Source organism: Apium graveolens, chromosome 3 (assembly GCF_009905375.1).
Source record: "Apium graveolens cultivar Ventura chromosome 3, ASM990537v1, whole genome shotgun sequence".
Lineage (NCBI taxonomy): Eukaryota > Viridiplantae > Streptophyta > Magnoliopsida > Apiales > Apiaceae > Apium > Apium graveolens.
In genome coordinates, this window is record NC_133649.1 from 294,163,779 (window position 1) to 294,184,320 (window position 20,542).

General features: G+C 37.6%; 1 protein-coding gene across 1 annotated transcript; it reads right to left on the minus strand.

The window, feature by feature from the left end:
- Positions 1-17,319: 17,319 nt before the first annotated feature.
- Positions 17,320-18,132, minus strand: LOC141715206 (uncharacterized). Its single transcript, XM_074518684.1, has one exon. It carries the CDS (start codon positions 18,130-18,132, stop codon positions 17,320-17,322), a length of 813 nt encoding a protein of 270 aa, XP_074374785.1.
- Positions 18,133-20,542: the final 2,410 nt, after the last annotated feature.

Below are 20,542 nucleotides of genomic sequence, written 5' to 3' on the forward strand. Positions count from 1 at the left end.
TGTCCATGGTCAAAGACAACCTTTGCTTCAAACAGCAAACATGGTTCTCACGTGATGAGCCATTGTCTCACGCAGAAATTGTAGTGGGAAGCCATACATTTGGCTGTTTCTTGTAAACATAAATAATACAATGAAAAATCAGTTAACAGTTTATAGGTGTTGACCCAAAACACACACTCCATGTATGTACTTGAAAGCTGTAATGGAAGGATTTAATAAATTAAAGTTGTAATATGGTTTATTGATAAACTGCCAGTGTCACCAACACATAAATAGCTGTGTTCGTAGGTAGCCTCCCCCTCCTCCATTATAATTTTCCCATATTTGATATCAAAACAGCCAATTTTAGGTATAGTAGTTAAGAAAGCATCATTTTCAATAATTATACGCCGCCCCCGTGATCCCAGTTTCACCTCGTGTTCACCGGAGGGATCTAGTAACGGGTATCGGATTACACGTGTACCTTGTAAAATCAAATTTTAGGTTTTTGGTCATTTAAAAATATACTCTCTCTGTCTTATATTATGTATAATATTTTTACTATTATGTAGACAAACTGACTAGAATTTGACCGACAATTAAGCCAAATTTATGCATTATCTTAAAAAAAATTAAAAAATACATTTTGAAGGGGATATAATATAATATTTTCTAATAATACAAGTTTTGAATCTTATTTAATAATATATTAAATGTAATTTGCGATCAAAATATAATCAAACTAACCTGAGGCCAACTAAAACAAGATATCTAATATGAGATGGTGGGAATACGAAAATACCTCGTAAAATTCAAAACTATAAGAATGTCTTCCTAAAATTTGCTCAATATTCCCCGGAAAAATATTTATGAATCCAGCCTACACGCGTAGCCACATTATTAATCCAGTTCCTTGACAAAATCTAGCTAACCCACAAGTAACCACATAAATTTTAAACAGAGGTTTTTAGTGGTTACTATTTTCTCTAATTACAAATTTACGATCAACGTTAGGTATAGGCTTTTCCTTAATTAAGCTAAACACATGCATAAGAGACAATTAACTTGCATAAAAACCTAGGTGAAAGTGTAGTTACAAACAATATCACGGTACCACATGTTGTAAATGTAACAATACTGATTCTGTCATTTAGTCGCAGAATCTGAGTTCTGAATCGATCATTACAAGAAAATCATGCAAACTTTTGTTGTGCTAGTAAATTCAATATTTGTTTATTTTAATCTTTGTTCAATATTAAAAAGGTTTCAATTATACAGAAGTTTCGTAAAAGAATTGAAAACGGACTCCTCCTGAACCTTCGAGACAAATATTTTCACTACAAACGGACGCCACATGTTTGAGACACATATTTCCGTAAAAAAACTGAAAATGGATCACTTTAATGAACTTATTTACTGAATTACTGAATTACTGTATCAGGTAAGTTCATGAATCTTCGAGACAGAGATAGACGTTCCGTAAAAGAATTGTAAACGGACTACTCGTGAACCTTCGAGAAAGATGTTTCCATTGAAAACGGACGACACGTGTTTAAAACACATGCATCCGTAATAAAATTGAAAATGGATCACTTTAATGAACTTATTTACTGAATTACTGTATCAGATAAGTTCATGAATCTTCGAGACAGAGATAGACGTTCCGTAAAAGAATTGTAAACGGACTACTCGTGAACCTTCGAGACAGATGTTTCCATTGAAAACGGACGCCACGTGTTTAAGACACATGTTTCCGTAATAAAATTGAAAATGGATCACTTTAATGAACTTATTTACTGAATTAGTGTATCAGGTAAGTTCATGAATCTTCGAGACAGAGATAGACGTTCCGTAAAAGAATTGTAAACGGATTACTCGTGAACCTTCGAGACAGATGTTTACATTGAAAACGGACGCCACGTGTTTAAGACACATGTTTCCGTAATAAAATTGAAAATGGATCAATTTAATGAACTTATTTACTGAATTACTGTATCAGGTAAGTTCATAAATCTTCGAGACAGAGATAGACGTTCCGTAAAAGAATTGTAAACGGACTACTCGTGAACCTTCGAAACAGATGTTTCCATTGAAAACGGACGCCACGTGTTTAATACACATGTTTCCGTAATAAATTTGAAAATGGATCACTTTAATGAACTTATTTACTGAATTATGTATACGGTATGTTCATGAATCTTCGAGACAACTGTTGCCTAAAAAGTTAAAGAAGACTTCTCGTGAACGTTCTTCGAAACTGATATTTTCGTAATAAAATTAAAAACGGATGTCGCGGAATATTCGACTCATATTCGACTCGTATACGGCCGTATTTATACATACACGTACAAATTAATCGTCATCTTTCCTATAAATCTGCATAAATCTGCAACAAAACCAAATTTTGGTGAGAGGGTGGTGAGGCTCGTGACACAGTCCTAGTTGGCTACCTCTACATTTTCTGTTTCTACGAGGTCGCACAAGACACGGCAATCACGACGCATATGCATAAGCTGCCAAATATTTCTGTAACGGGCGTGTATAAAACCCCAAAATAAACAGCAAATAAAATAAGTAAAGTGAAAAATAAAAATATGTAAATATTACGACTACTATAAATAAACATACCAAACACCTCTTCATGTCCTATATATGTACTTTCCAACTCATTCATTCACATGCACCATTAACTTGTTGCATCTAGAGAGAGAAAGAAAACACAAAGTTTAGAGAGAGAAACACCTTACTCGCCGGAAAATGTCTACCGGAGCTTCCTCAGATGGACTTTTCCGTGGAATATACGACGGCTGTATCTCCGGTCACGACATGGACATCACCAACCGCCCGTATCACAGGAACTGCGGCTGCGCGTTGCACAACACGCGCCGCAACTGCAGCCACGCGCTGCCCAAGTCGAAGGTGTCGTATCCGATACGGAGAGCCTGGAGCGAGAATTCACTGGCGGTGATGACGTCATCGCAGAGTTCTCCGGCGACGCCGCCGGCGAGTGGAGAGATCGGAAGGACGGGATCGAATTCGAATTTAATCTCGTTGTGTGAAGAAGCTGTTGATCCGTATTATAAGCCGTCGAATTAATTTAAATAAAATAAATTTAAGTTAATTAAGGTTGTTTTTTTTTCTTTTTAATTTTTTTTTCTCTTTTCTGAATTTGCATTTGTAGTTTTTGGTTTGGGAGATGAAATGATGAATGGATCGTTGAAGCAAATGTTAAAAAAAATATGTAATAGAGTTTCGGATCTCAGAGAGGTGTTATATGTACATGTAAAGATCGAATGCAAAAAATTATGGTTAATTAAATTTGTTTGTTCTTTATTTGTTGGATTTTTGGATTACAGGTTTGTTTTAAGGTGTAAAATGTGAGATTTTCCAGGTGATTGATCAGTTTATTAACAGATTCTGAGTTAAATAAGTGATTAGTTCTGGTCTTGAAGTGATGTTTTTAACGTTTTGATGGAAGTGGGTTTGTATTTCATGCTCCAAACTGATCTTTCATGTTAGTTTTGGCTTCATTTGCCTGTTGGAGTCGAAACACCAAACCTTAATAAGGTGTACAACTTCTGTCTGAAATTCTGGTAAGTTACATAATGAACACATAAATTTTGAATTGGAAGTTCATATTTTTTTCTATTTACTTTAATATATGGAAATGTTTTTTGATATATATGGGAATTTTGTTAACTGTATTTCTAGAAATTATTATTACATGGTACATGTCTACTTGAGAATGAGAATGAGAATGAACGATTCAATCATTGTAAATAAGTAACTTATGGTTATAAAGAGTACTGAACTGTAATAAAATTGGTGAGTTTCTTGAAAATAAATTGAAAACGACGAAACAAAGGAGTCATTAATAATGTAAAATTTTGAGAAGGACATTTTTCTAACAATTTGAAATTTTAGAGCGACTGATTTATTAACATGGTATCTGATGGAATATTTAGTTACGATACCTGAGACCCCCAGGAGCTAATATTTTTCACAATTTATCGTTGACGCGAAAGACAAATTAATGACTCGAAGATGGGCGTCTCTAACTCAATATTCGACTAAGGGGAGTGTTATAATAATAATAATAATAATAATAATAATAATAATAATATAAAATCATGAAAAGGGTCTTCCTCAAGCGACAGGTTTCTTAACACGGGTCGTTTACTTAAACGAATCAGCTTGATTCGAATTACCCCCGATTTAAAACTCGACTTAGACCGATTAATTTTTTAACATGGATCGTTTACTTAAACATATCGGCTCAACTCGAATTACACCCGATTCGAAACTCGACTTACTCTGCCCGAATTACGGCTACGGAAAACAAAGAAAATTTACTATAAGAAGGTGGAGTAGTAAGATAATACTGGTAGTAGTTTTGAAGTTGGATTCCAATTATAGCACAGGTTCTGAAATAGGCATTTCCTGAATTATTGTACCGTGAAGAATGAAAGTAGCTGCATGTTTCCACTGTAGATAATTCCTGGCAACTTCCGTAATCACGTGGTGACTGATCTGATTACAACGTTCACGGCCAGGAGTTGCCCAAACCTCTGTTTGTCTTGTTCCTGCAAGATATATAGTGTACTTCTCTTTTTATACAGTCGAAAAACGGACGGTGGTCTTTAAAGGGTGCAATTTTAAAGATATGCTTAAGTATGGGAAAGCAGGAGAAATTAAGTGCAGTTTACTTTGTTTTAGTGCAAATCATCTCGGGGGTCCATGGTGAGCACATTCAGTTAAAGTATTGTTGTTTAGTCATGTTCACTCACGTGGGCAACCCTGTCCAGCTTAGATGCCATCTGAGACTCGCCTTTCGCCTGAATCAAGCAGAGAGTTTAAATCAAGTAAAAATTTCGCATTAAAATGTCGAAATTCGGCTTTTCTTAAAAAATAAATTGAAGTACGTAATAATATAGTTCAGTATGCGGTTATTTGGCACGTGTTAAGCACTAAAATTGAGGGGTCTTCGCGATGCAGTGTGATGTAATTTATGGTGCGGTGTGGTTTAAGCGATTTGAGAAAATGATAAATAATTATTTTATTAAAAACTGAATTTGTATAGATATTAATAATTCAAAACATTCATATTTGAAACTAATTTTGTTAATAATCGCGCTTTGCGGTGTGGTACAGTGTGCCGTGTGGATGTTTTGATAATTCATTTACTAAATTTTATGAATTTGGCTTATTTGGAATGTTGTAATTGTTGTAAATGCATGGATTTATCACTATTAGGAAGTGAAAATTAATCAAAATAAGTTAAACTTATGAAATTTTGTGTTTATTTTGTGCACATGAGCACACAAAACAAAAACCATTTAAGGAAAATAAGTTAAAAATTATACTCCCTCCGTTCGTTAGGTCCAATTATAGGGGAGGTGAATATAATTTAATCGTTTTATTAAAGTTATTGCAGCATATTTAAAAAATAAAACAACTAAATACGAGATTTCGGGATTCAAGTCTATTAATTAAGAAAAACAACCACGCGGTTTGCTTACAACTTCGAATGCTAAAGGTTCGGAGCAACAAATACAAAAAGAATCAATATAATAAATTATCAAATCTAGAATTCTTCTTATCACTCTAAAATACTATAGAACTTATCAAATAAGATTTCAAATCAAAATTCTATAACTAATGAGTGTACTAGAAAATTAGGCAACACTTCTCCTCATAAATTTAAAAAATTCGGATCAAAACTCTCAGGAAATAAATTCAGCAGAGTTTCGCTTTAACTGTTGGAGAATACTTGAGAAATAAGTACTTTAACTGGAAGAAGATCAAATCCTGATCATGCCTTAGAGAGAAGTGTAGCAGCTTGGATTTGAATAATACTGTTCTACGAAAAATGTTATAAGTCAGATATCGACAAGTCACTGATCAAGGAATATCGAGAAGTCTTTCGAGAAGTCCAAAATGACTTGTAGAGAAGTCCCAAGATGTATCGATAAGTCAATATGCTTATAGAGATGTCAGATATCGACAAGTCAAAAAGGGCATGTAGAGATCTCAGATATCGACAAGTCAAAAAGTGCATGTAGAGATCTCAGATATCGATAAGTCATTTTTTCATGTAGAGATCTAGAGATATCGACAAGTCAAATCTTCATGTAAAGAACTAAAGATATCGACAAGTCAAAAGTCTATGTAGAAGACTAGAGATATCGATAAGTCATTCTACATGTAGAGAATTAGAGACCTTGACAAGTCATTAATACATGTAGAGAACTCAAGATATTGATAAGTCATTATACTTATCGATATGTGACATCCTTATAAACAAAAGAGATCTCGACAAACTATCTCATATTTCAGAATGCAGACAAATTGAATATTCAAGATTATCAGTCAACAAACAATTCTATTACTGAATTGGAAAGACTACAAATGCAACTTAAAGAATTTAAGATCAAGGGCCAAGATTTACTGGACAAAGGAGGGTCACAGACCTATTACATTCTGTACGAATTTGCTAACACTGGAAATGGAAAATAAACAAAGTAGTTTTAGAAACCGTGTTAGTCCATTTTAGTGCAAGTTTTGTAATCCCATGCATATTGATTTATAAAGCATTCACGGGTCCTTTGTTTAGATTGTAAGAAACATATCTAGAAAATATCTTAAATTCTCTCTCAAGTATTATAACTGAGTTCTTATATTTAAAAACATGGATTTGTAGCAAAACAAATTTAATTTTAATAAATTAAGCGAGTTTTTGATATTTTCTTGTGTATTTTACATTAGTAAATTATCTCTGCAAAATCATATAAACTGTTTTATTCCATAAGCCACAAAGATAATTAAAATTCAATAAAATACATTCACGCCCCTTTGTGTTACATTTTATACCTAACAGTTTAGTTGTCATTTTAAGTCTTGGAGCCAACAAGAATCATAATGAATGTTCTTGTAATCGTGATCCTTGGAAGCCTTCCTGTCCTTGAAACTTTAACCTTGATCTTCGTAATCTTCTAACTTGTTTCCCTTCCGATCTTTATATCTTTGAGTCTTCAAACTATTCATATGACATTATTCTTCAACACGAGTCCTAGCTTAACAATCTTCCTATAGATAATACTCAGTTTATTTTCACAGATCACTAACACCTAGTGCAATGGTCTGGTTCACAAGCGACGAATTCCGCTCTCAGGCCTTTTTATTATGATCTTTACATTACATTGTTAAGTTTTCTATAATCTTCAATCAACTTCACTTGATCTCTTGAGATTTCCACACTATCCCTAAGGAATGCTTCAAATATCTTCAACCTTATTACTCTGATGCATGAACATATTACTGAAATTCACCCGGAATTTTGTTGACGACTTATTCACTGTAATTCTCAAAACCATATATATGTACATCAAATCTATTTTATGTACTTATTCAAGCGGAACATAGAATATTTATAAGTCCTTATTCTATGTTGGGTTATTCAAACCAGTATTGTTGAGTTATACATACAAATTCTATTTTGCTCAACAAACATGTCCTTTTTAAAAAATAACGCATATTAACGAAAATGTTTGACGGATAAACTATTCCATCAAATACTTTTATTTAATGCATTGAAAAATAGAATAGAAGCTAAGTTTTCAAAAGTCGTATCTCAGAAAAAAAACAAAGGGTTAGTTTAGCAAAATTACCCGTAAATTTGTATTGAAATGAGAGAATGGACAACAAATTTGTGGAAAACCTTTTTTTTAAAAAAGAACATATATATTGAGACGAAAGTCTCGAGGCCTATAATCATGACCATCAACCACATACTTCCTCCGTCCCTTTCTAATAGTTCATGTTGATGGAGGAATTTGTGAGCAACAAGTCTGAGGTTCGTACCGGAAACAAAATCTGTGATGGTGGTTCTTTATCGGGAACGTGAACAGTAACCGGTGGATCTGACGAACATTGTTCATCGGAAAGTATGAACAGTGTTTGGTGGTGGTGATTATTGGTGGCTGAGATAGCTTAGGGTTAATGATGGTTCCTTTGTGCTCTCGCTTCTGACCCCTCGAAATTTCCCTACATATCCCTATTTATAGGGAATCAAGCCAACGTAGTTCTTGGGGAATAAGAAACCTAGTGGGCTTAGATCTCTTGTCCCGAGGCCCAGTGGGAAATCCACTGGAAACCGTCTTCTACTAGCTTTAAGAATGTCCTCCGATGAGGCCCAACCACAAAGGCCCAAGGCTCGTCCACAGCTTCGAGACTTCACGGATAAGGCCTCTCCCTAGCCAAGGATAACCCTCCGCTACCAGCTGTTTCTCTAGTTCGTGGACGCAGGTATAGCCGTGGTTCACCCCAAATGTTGGACGCATCCTTGTCCCCCGATAAGGAGCCCCTACCAGATTACAGGACAAATGATCCCAATCTTTTGGGGCGCGCCTTCTCATTTTTCCTAATAAAGATGCTAGATCTTAGACATAAGACATGAATTAAGACGCGCCTTGTTTTATGATAAGGCGCGCCTTATCTCTCAATTTTTTTATCACAATAGACTTAATACTCCTAAGACGCGCCTTCTTAGCTCAGGGCGTGTCTTTTAGACTGATAGGATAGTTGTCTGTTAACCCACTACATAATTTTTGAATAAGGTGTGCTATCTTTCCAATGCATGCCTTTTACTATTAATTCTCCACATTTTCCCCCTTTTCTTTCTGAACTGGACGCACCCTTAATATTTCTTTTTTTGTTTTTCTTGACAGCTGGAAGACGAGGGCGCGTCCTCATCTTTTCATCCATTCAAGGTTTTTTGCACTAGGCTAGGAATCTATTCTCCCCCACCTATCTCCTTTGAACCAGACTTCCCAGACGCACATAGAACTCCCCACTTCTTGAAACAGGAGGCGCGCCTTGTTGAAGAGTTCAAAGTCAGTGATATAATGGAAGAATCATCAAACGACTCCCAAGATCACGTCCCTCTAAGTCAAAAAATGGGTAAACAGAAGCTAGTTCAAAAAGAAAGATCTCCAATCTCTGTTAGTACAGAACTGGATGACGATGTCTTGTTGGAAAGTTTGAACGCAGACAGGTACAGGGGTACCGAAATTGGAGTAATTGTTGGGGAAGGACCATCTAAGGTTTTCTACAGGGCTATTTCTTCAAGCCTTTCTCCACAACAATCTCAAGGCGCGCCCACTCCCCCTACTCCAAAGGGCTGCGTCTGATGGCATGTCTTCTGAGCTTAATGAGGAGGCAAACTTCTTTGATGAAGATACCTATCAATTCTCAACTTCCCCTGAGCCTTCACCTGTCCCCTTTGAACATTGGGAGGTATCTGACAGTGAATTAGATTTTGACTGGAGCAAGTACGAACCTTGTACAGAGGACAGTGAAAAAGAGTTTTAGGAAAGAACATGGTAAATTATTCTGTGTTGGGCTACCATCCTTTTGTTTAGACGAGCAATTCGAGTGGATGATGGAATTTTATGACATGAAGGCATATGGGCGCACCCCCTGAGCATGATGTGCCCACATATTTTTAAATATGGTAGAAACTTCAGGATTCCTAGGATGGTCACAAGCCCAAAACTGTTGTCCCTGGGAGTGTGCGTGCGTCTCCATCCTTTTCTAAGGGATATGATCGAGATGTATGACTTGGCGCCACTCCAATTGTCCCCCAGCAGCTACAAGTTTGTTCTTGCTATGTTCATCCTGTACATGGTATGGGCTTCCCAGCTCCCACTATGGATGAGGTGAGCCATTTCTTTAGCCTCAGGGAAATCTGACCATGGGTACTACTACTAGTTGTGGACAAACAACAAAACAAGAAGGGCTTCTCTTCAGGAAAAATCAGCCATGAGAAGGGGTGGAAAGAGAATTTTTTCTATTTGTATGACGTGCCCAGAATCAGAATTCGGTTTAACAGGGAACCATGTAAGGGTGCGCCTTCACCTTTACTACCTTTTTGTTTTGTTTTTTTGACTTATTCTCATATTCTTTCTCTCTAACAGAAAAACCTTCTGTGCGCGAACTTGAGGGCGCGCCCAAAGAGCGTGCTGACGCAATACTTAAAATTATTGCGGATAGATGGAATCTGAAGACATTAGTTACTAGGTCCAATTTAATGAGAGTTGGGATTCTATCAGATCGGGTTGGAACCAAATGTAAGTATATGGAATTTAGGAAGGGCGTCCCTATAAATCGCGTCGTGGAGATCGACAGTGATGAAGAAGGGGACGAAGATGAATATGAAGATAGCACCGCCCCACCAGAACCTCCCTTAGGTTTGGATAACCCAAGCATTTATGAGGGCGCGCCTTGAAATCCTTTGAGAGCGTCTATTATACGCTGTCTTTATCTTGTTTAAGCACTTTTACTTTCATATAGTAGGCCATGCTTTTACTTATCCTGTCTTTCATACTGCTCTACTCATGTCATACACTCTTGCACTCCTTTATTTAGGCTATGTTTATCCTGTTGCATTTAGAAGTTCAGGGTGCGTCCTATTTTCAGGCTTGCCCCAACTTTTTATTCCTGATGTCTTTCCATTTGCTTTTTGTGCAGAAATGGCTCCTCCCAAGATCCCTAAATCATTTGGATCTCGTGCTGGCGAAAAACCTAAGGCCAAGCCAAAGAAGGACGCTACCAAGACTCAAACACCTATTCCCACTCCAGTCCCTGTTCCTCAGCCTGTGCCTGTCCCAAAGAGGCCTATTATCGATTTGACTGAAAAACAGGGTGCGCCCAAGAGGCCAAGAACAGATGGCGCACCGTCTGGATCCTCTGCTGCTTTAAATTACCTTGGCCCATTGGGTTCCCTCCATGTCATAGATGAGGAGGTAGAAAAATGGCAAGCCATGAACCTGGAGGATGCCACCAGAGCTTCTATCAAGGCTTCTTGCTAGTTATTCATCCATTCCACTCAAGTGGTGGATAAGCTTTTGGAAGAGAGGGCACGCCATGAGAGGCTGCAGGGTGACAACAATATTTTACAGAATACTTTGAAAGATAAAGACTTTCTCCATACCAAGGATATCAAGGCCAAAGACTCTAAAATCTCCTTTCTCAAAGATGAGGTGGCTAATCTGACCTCCCAACTATAGATTTCTAATAAGAAGGCTACCTCTCTTCACACTGAGTTGGGAGGAGCCAACCTGAGGATTGAGTACCTTGAAGAGCGGCAAAAGAATGGGTGGCCTGAGGAGAAAAGAATGGGTGGCCTGAGGAGAAGAGGGATGTTACTGATGAAGCCTTTGCTAATGGTTTTCACTTCTACAGGATTGGTTTTGTGGCAAACGATCCTGATTATACCTTTGAGAGGTTTGAGGAAGAGACAATTGTCGAGATGGTGGAGTTCAAGAAGGAGTATGCTGCAGAGATCAAAGCAAAAAGGATAGAGCTTGGGCTGGAGGAAGAAGAAGCTGAAGGCGCGCCCACTGATGACGCCTCTAAGGACGCGCCTGAAGTTGACCCTACAATTCGTAGTAATGTATACTATCCCCTAGGCTAGTTGGAATTTATTTGCTACTAGTCTATTACATAGGAATTAATCATAGAAACGAGGGGGCCAAAGCCACACCCTACTGATAATACTTCCGTAGATGCTCTACATTCCAAGCCCGGGGAATAAGCTTGCCATCCAAATCTTCCAAGCGATAGGTTCCCTTCCAAAGTATAGCCTTGACCTTGTATGGTCCCTCCCAGTTAGCTCCAAGCACCCCATGCTGAGCTATTTTGGTATTTTGCATGACTTTTCGTAACACAAGATCTCCCACCTTGTAGGGCACAGACTTCACCTTCTTATTAAAATACCTTGCACTTCTTTGCTGATACGCAACAAGCTTCAACTGAGAGTTCGTTCTGGCTTCGTCCAACAAATCCAAGTGGAGCCTTTAGTTAACTTCTGCATCTTCCTAAAAAAATAAATCCCTTCGCAGAGATCCGTCCCCTACTTCTACGGGGACCACAGTCTCATACCCGTATGTCAGCAAAAAAGGGGACTCTCCCGTGGTCGATCTAGGAGTCGTGTTGTAAGACCAAAGGATCATGGGCATATCCTCCGGCCAATCTCCCTTCTTTTCTTCCAGCTTAGCCTTTAAAGTGTGTTTGATAATGTTGTTTATGGCTTCTGTCTGACCATTGCTTTGCGGGTGGTAGACCGTAGCGAAATCTTTCTTTATGTTCAAATCTTCACAAAACTTCTTTAGCTCTTTACTATCAAAATGTTTTCCATTATCTGAGACGAGTTAATATGGAATACCGAACTTGCAGACTATGGAGTTGAAGACAAAGTCCTTGATTTTCCACTACGCCATAGATGGCCTATCGCAATGGTTTAATCATGTGTGTTACAAAATTATGTTACCTTAGTTATGCTCATCTTAGCCTACCGCAACGTAGTATTTTTTATGTTACCATAGCCTTTGTAATATGTTACTGTAGCTTCAAAGTGTTACAAACGGTAACACGTGGAAACTTATGTTACAATAGAATGTTAATAGATAAAAAAGTAACATTTTACAAAAAAATTAAATATATATAATTATTTGACTTCAAAATTAATCAATTTTGATAATATAATTAAATAATAATATTAATATTAGCTAAGATTGATAAAATGATTTTTTTTGTTAAATTTTGTTAACAGTACTAATTAGTAACTGATAATTTTTATTAATAAAAAATTTGAACACTATTTAAACTTAAAAATTTATTAAAAGTTAAAAATTAAAAAATAAAAGTGAGTAGTAACGGTTTTTTGGAGTCTGGTTAGGCTTCAAAAATTTTAGAGAGCGGGCTCAAAATTTTGGAGAAGCGGGCTCTCAGCCGCTCTATCACACTCTAAACATATCTATCTCAGTTTTCAATCGATTCACGTCGTATCAATTTAGGGCTTCACTGTAAAAGGATTCAACACAATTGGTTTGAGGCTTCACGGGTCTTCCCGCTTGTGCGCAATTTCTTTATCAGAAGAAGACGAAGGGGAGCTCATCAACGACGATGGCTTCGTCTACAAGCGCAACAAGCGCCCTCGCCTCGATATCACTGCCGCCACTTCTGCTCCCCCTCCAAATCCACTTGTTGAGGACAACAATCGAAAGATTCGGAGAAGAAATGCTCTGTTAAAACTTAAAGAGAAGTACCAAGCTGAGCTTTCTCGTTGGGAACTTTTGTCAAACACCTTGAGGGACTTGAATTTGCAAACCCGAAATGTTGAAAAGACGTCTGAGAAGATTGATGTGGGCCAAAGGGGAGATGAGTTGTCGTTTGAGTTTTCGGGTTGTAGTGGGTGTGCTCTTGTTGATGAGCTCCTTGCTCAGGTAGTTTCAAGATCTTAGTTTTTTGCTAAATTTGACTTTCTTTGTGAATTTTAGGAACTCTTTTGTAGTGTATGAGATATTCTGTTTTAATTCTTGGTAATTTCGAGTTTCGTGTTGTTTGTGAAATTGAGCTTTCTTGGATATATATTAAAATTTCGTTTTTCATAGATGTAATATCATCATATCTATGAATCCAATTGCTTTTGCAGCACAGCTTCTCAATGGGCCTGGAGAAATGGTGTGTAGGTTAGATGCAAACCTAAATAACTGTAAGAAACTCCCGTCTAATTCATGTAGTTAAATATAAGAATGCTCAAACTACTTGGGTAGGGACAACCTCAGTTTTTATATCGGATTTTTGTGCAACTTCCTCAGCTGCTGTTTCCTTGACAGGTTCTACCACTTTCTCCACAGCTGCTTCCTCCTTTGGCTTCTCCTCTGTCGTTACCTCGGATGTAGTTTCTGGCTCAGCAGTTTTCACCTCCTCGGCCTTGGGAGCCTCATCAGCTGGAGCAGAAACATCTACCAGAGGTTCCTCTTTCTTTTCCTCTCCGTCATTGATCTCCTGCTTTATATATGCGAAAATGAAATCAACTGATTGGTATTACAAGGAATTAAGGTATATTTAAATACGATACGTCTTTGTTTTATTAGTTATCATATAAAAATATAATGCATAAAATCTAAACTAAAGGAATAATTAACTTAACTAATTACCTGGGTAACAGTCTCGGCCACGTGCTCTTGGACGGTCTTTGTAGGATCCTCAGCTGGGACCTGAGTTTCGAGGGCCAAATCCTTAGTTTGTTAGGAGTGAATGAAGATGAAGATGAATAAAGCTTGCAATCTCAGCTCTATCTCTGGTCTTCCTCCTCAAGCCAGGTTCTATATATTTAGATACACGACTCTGTGTTTATATATGATTGTTTTTTGCTAATTACTGTGATTGACTAGATAAATGTTCGATTATTTATGTATATGATTGTTTATATGATGATTTTTGTGTTTTCGCAATGAGTTGAGATCTAATATTGAGCATCGGTGATTATGTGTATATGTGATGATGCTTATTGTGCTTATTACAACTGATGGAAATGAATTTTATATTATGTATATATATGATGATGATTATTGTATTTATTATGAGTGATGTAGATGAATTTTTGATTATGTTTATTGTGTTTTCATGATAAAATGAAATCGAATATTGAGCAACAGAGCTGAATTTTCAATTATTGTTTATATGATGATTGTTATTGTGTTTAATACGAGTGATGGAGATGAATTTATGATTATGTGTGATTAATTGTATGCTGATTGTTATGTTTTGGTGATGGAAGGAGATCTAATGTTGCTAATACTGGCGTTGAGTCTTTGATTTTCGGGAGAAGTCAAGCTGCTTCTAAGCTTCGATCGCAGCAGCTACCGCAACAGTCATTTTCTCAAGGTGTTTCGTCTCACACCTAATATGTTCTCACACCTTACTCATAATCAGGACTCTCCTGATGACATTGCGATTAACGATCAGGTTTGAAATCTCCGAGCCTCTTGTAGCTTTCGATGATAATGTCACTAACTGATTTGAGTTTTAATAAACTTAGGTTAGTTTTGTTAAGTATGGAAGACATAAACCATATGTCTTCTGGATATGAAACATGTTTCTTTTTAAACTGCAAATTACTAGTGGATATTATATATGTGTTATTTTAATTAATTGCAGATTTCATAATATAAAAATTCAGATTCCACTTGTTACTTTATTAGTACTCACCACTTCAATCAATTCGTTGTTACTCTGCAGTTGATGGTCAGGTAAAGTGTGAGAAGTGGAACCGAGATGATGATAATATCCACACTGTGAGTAACATTGTACAACCTATGCTATCTTGAAAATCATGGAGTCTGAACTTATCTTATGAAATCTGGTCTAGTATCCTAACATCAAAATTAAAAAGAAATGGTTGCAGGTACAAGCATAATAAAGTGTTTAAAATATTGGAAATGTTAGTATAACTGTTTCTATCATCATCAACTCCTTGAGGAGAGTCGGTGCCTGTAAATTTATCATGTACAACCTATTTATGATTAACCATGATTGCTTATAAACCTTATCTTGACTAGATATTAACAGTCACAATATCATACACAAAGTTGAGGATCTATTTTACAAGGTTTGATGTCTTTAATGAATCTCTGAAGAAATATATGCACATACATATATTTATGTTGCTTAATCTTACCTCGAGTCACAGATGTTTAAACGGAAGCAGAGAGTCGGTCAATGTTTAGTCCAAGAAGATGCTCGACTTCTAGCTGGATTCATACAGGCTGTTCACTCAGGTAATGACTTGGAATCCGCTATTCACACATGTTTAAGTATTCCTGAGGTAAATGTATAGATTGTTTAAGCATCCTGAAGTTAATCCTCCTTTGCAGCAACCTTTTGTGTGATTTTATTTTTTAAATTTTTATTTACTGGGATACAGGGACACAGATTAATGGGCGCCTACAGAATTCCTTCATAGCGGTGGATGTCATTGTAAAAGAGTGAGATGGAAAGTACATGCACCAGCAAGTATATTAGTCCGGGATTGTAATTGTTCTATCAGTTACATGAGAAAAAAACCCACCTTATTGTCCCTGCCGAAAGATTTGAACTTCTAGGAGACTCAACAGACTTCCTCACAACTTACACTTTCAACACTCACACAGCGCAACATACTTTCTGTAAGGTTTGTGGCATTACTTCATTCTACATTCCACGCTCCAATCCTGATGAAGTTGCGGTTACCTATAGGTATATTGATCCTGGAACGGTGAAACAGGATGCTACTTTATCCTCTGAAACAGAAAATAATGATGAGCAGGAACATATCAGAATAGCTCGTGCCTTGCTAAATTATTATCAAACTGATTGTCAAATTTTAGTTGATATCGTCCTAAATTATAGACTATGTACCTATTTTTTTGATTATGTGGAGTTGATGGTGATTGTGTGAAAACGGAAGTAGTATTTGGGGGGGGGGGGATTGTACCGATTTGAAGTTTGGTGGTTTGATTTTTTTTATTTTATTGACTTGTATGAAAACAGGTTTATGGTATGTTCAATTTACAAACAAATCATGTCAATTTTTTTGAGAAATATGTTAGATTAGGTACTTCAATATTACAAACAAATTAGTATAATATAATATAAATTATTAAAAAGTTGTTACAGTAGGGAAAAAAAATTATAATGATTTGGTGACCCCATGTGGGGCCACAGTGGCCCTACATGTGGGGTCCCTTTTTTTTTACAAATTCTAAGTGCAAAGGTAACATGTATACTGTGATACTATAGACATATATTAATGTCACCTTTGAAGTCTATTGTAACACAAAATTCAAGGTTGCATCAGGGCAAAAGGAATGTTACCTTAGGGGTCAAAGGTAACTCGAAAAAAAGCAACTTAATTTTTATGTTACCTTTGAGCTTTTTTTGGCTGTGGTAACATTTTTTTGGGCCTGTTATAACATTTTCTTGTTGTTGCTATAGGCCATCTATGGTGTAGTGTTCTTTGCCGTGATCGTGGCTAGTGGCATAGCTTCTACCCATTTTGTAAAATAATCAACAGCCACTACCGCATACTTTACACCCCCTTAGCCTTGGGAAACTCTCCAATAAGATAAATGCCCCACATGGCAAAAGGCCGAGGACTCGCCAGTAAAGTGATAGATGTTGTCGGGGCATTGGAATAATTAGCGAACCGTTGGCAATGATCACAAGTCCGAACAAACTTGAAGGCATCTTCTTTCATGGTTGGCCAGTATTATCCTTGTCTAAGGACTTTAAATGCCAATGAACCACCCCAAGTGATTTCCACAAATACCTTCGTGCACTTCCCTAAGGATATAATTTCCTTTTTCCAGATCCACGCAGCGTAACAGCGGTTGGTTAAACCCTCTCTTATACAATATTCCATCATATTCAACGTACTTCACAGCCTGGTAGCGAAGGCGTCGATCCTGTAATTTGTCTTCCGGAAAGGCTCCCATTCGAATGTAGTTATGAATGGGGTCATCCAATTTTCTTGTGGGATCTCCTGTGCCTGGAACACCCTACTTCTGGAATACTTGGGATTTCTTGGATCCCCAAAAGAATTTGCCCAAGTTGGACGCTGTCCATTTGCGACCCCATTTTTGCCAAGGCATCTGCATTGTTATTTTCTTCCCTCGGTAAACCTTCTAGCCTGGAACTTCCAAACTTTGCCAGTAAATGCTGCACACATCTCATATACAGCTCTCTCCGAGGTCCTCGGGCTTGGAAACCCCCGTTGACTTGGTTTACCACTAACTCTGAGTCACTTTGAGCGATCAAGTTCACAACCCCTACTTTCAGAGCTATTTTCAAACCATTGATTACTGTTTCATACTTAGCATCATTGTTAGTGACATAAAACTTAAAATGAATGGCACTCATCAAATGATGCCCTTCCGGGGTGATCAAAACAATCCCGGCTCCTGCTCCATTATTATTCACAGCCCCGTCGACGTGCAAGATCCACCAAAGGTGTGGGAACTCTTCTTTCATGTCAACAGGAGGATTCCCTCGTGAGGAAGGTTCTGCCAATACTATAGCCTTATCGTCTACTTCAGAGTCAAACTCAAGTATGAAATCAGCCAACGCTTGTCCCTTTATTGTTGTTCGAGGGCAATATTCCAAATCAAATTGTCCCAACTCTATTACCCATTTTAGCATTCTTCCCAATGATTCTGGTTTATGTAGAATATGCCGGAAAGGATAAGCGGCACGGACCTCTATTTGGTGAGCTTGGAAGTATGGCCTTAATTTTCGTGCTGCCAGGATAAAGGCATACACCAATTTCTCCATACTGGTATATCTAGTCTCTGCATCTAGCAACCTTTTGCTCACATGGTACACGGGCGAGTGGTGACACACTTCCTTTTTCACCAACACCGCGCTAACGGAGTATTCTGAGACTGCCAATTAAAGAATCAACTTTTCCCCATCTTCTAGCTTGGCCAACATAGGAGGATTTCCCAACTGCTCCTTGATTTTCAGAAAAGCCTCTTCACAATCCGAGGTCCACACGAAATCCTTCCCCATCCCTTTAATTACCTTAAAGAATTCTTTGCATCTATCCGAAGTCTTTGACACAAATTGATTCAAAGCCGCAATCCTTCCCGTCAGGCTTTGCACTTGCTTAACACTGGTGGGAGATTTCATGTCCAATAGAGCTTCGATTTTCGCAGGGTTCGCCTCGATCCCTCGGTGGTTAACCATGAACCCCAATAATTTTCCTGATTCCACACCAAATACACATTTCTGAGGATTCAGATTCATCTTATATTTTCTCAAAATATGGAACATCTCAGCCAAGTCTGCTATGTGATCTTGCGCCCTCTTAGATTTTACAAGCATATCATCCACGTACACCTCCATTGTCTTCCCGATTTGCCTTTTAAACATTTTGTTCACTAGTCTTTGATAAGTGGCCCCAACAATGATCAGACCAAATGGCATCCCAATGTAGCAATAGAGCCCTCTATCAGTAATAAAAGAGGTATGCTCTTGGTCAGGCTCGTACATGGGGATTTGATTATAGCCAGAGTATGCGTCCATGAAACTCAGCAGGGCATGTCCTGCCGTAGCATCGACCAACTGGTCAATTCTTGCCAAAGGAAAGCTATCCTTTGGACACGCTTTGTTCAGATCGGTGAAATCCACGCATGTTCTCCACTTGTCGTTAGGGTTTTTCACTAGCACCAGATTTGCCATCCAATCTGGGTAAAAAGATTCTCTGATTAGTCCGACATCCAAGAGTCTATCTACTTCATCTGCCAAGGCTACAACCCTTTCTCCACTTACGGCCCTCCGCTTTTGCCAGATCCCCTTATGCTTGGAATCAATGTTCAAACGATGGCACATAACTTTTGGGTCAATCTCCACCATATCTGAATGGTTCCACGCAAATACATCAAGGTTTGCCAAGAGAAATATTGAAAGCCCTTCCTTCAATCTTGGAGCCAACTGAGATCCAACTCTCAGAACTTTACTTGGATCTTTTTCATCAACAGGGATTTCAATTGTGTCTTCCGATGGCCCCATCTTTTCTGTTGGCATCGGTATCCGTGGATCTAAGTAGAGCTGATTACGATCCTCATCATTTTACAGAGAAGGCGCATTCTCTTGGAGAGGGGCATCAACTTCTTCTGCCCCAGAAGGCGTGTCCTCTGTCATAGGGGCATCAACTTCCTTTGGATTTCCCGGGGGTAAGGGCGCACCCTCAGGGAGAGGGGCATCTACCTTTGTAAGTCATATGTCATAGCCTATTTGTATATTCGAGGATTCAACTCAACTCAAATAAGAATGTAATAAGTAAATAGTGGATCTACCGTCAAAGAGATCTCGCAAAGTAATATATGTCAAAGGATTCAGAAACAAGGTTTATCTACAGACTTGAGGAATTAATTCACTGAAAGAAGTTCAAGAAATTGATCATGCCTCAGTGATACAAATCAAGATTGTTGATTTAATCAAGTGACAGAGATCTCGTCAGGGTATCAATTAATTACAAGGATTTAGTCTGAAGAAAATCAAGAGTATCAAGGTCAAGGCTTGAGGAAACGTCACGGAAGTTAGTCACTCATGAACCAGACAGTACATCGAGTGTCAACATTGAAGTGGTGGAATTGATTCATAATTGACAGTGATTTTCAGAAGATTTTCAGAAGAATGGTTGTTGCTCAAGATTAGTATTAATTCTCTATTAATTAATTAAGTCATATAATTTAATTAAGAAAATAAATTATATCTGCAAAGATTAATTTATTGATTAATTGAATTAATTGATTAATTAATTCTGAATTAATATTAAGGTTTTTCAGAATTTTAATTGGATTAAAATCTGCATTAAATCAGCAAGACAATTGAAAATGAACTAGCATGACAATCAGGATTGTCATACCGATTGTCATGCCATGCCATTTTCAATAGTCTCACCGAAAGTTACACTGGGAGGAGGATTGTCTTGCTAGTTCATTCTGATAGTCTTGCTAGTTCATTTGATTGTCATACTGAAAGTCTTGCTAGCTGTTGAGATTGTCTTGCTAGTTCAAAGGATAGTCTCACCGAAAGTCCTACCAGCTATGGGATTGTCATTCCAGTTCATTCCATTCTGTTGATTGATTAAAAAAGACAGAAGCAGCCAATTCAACAATTTTTATCCAGAACACAGAAGTCAAGAACAAAGCAGAAAAGAAAAACAAGCAGCAATATT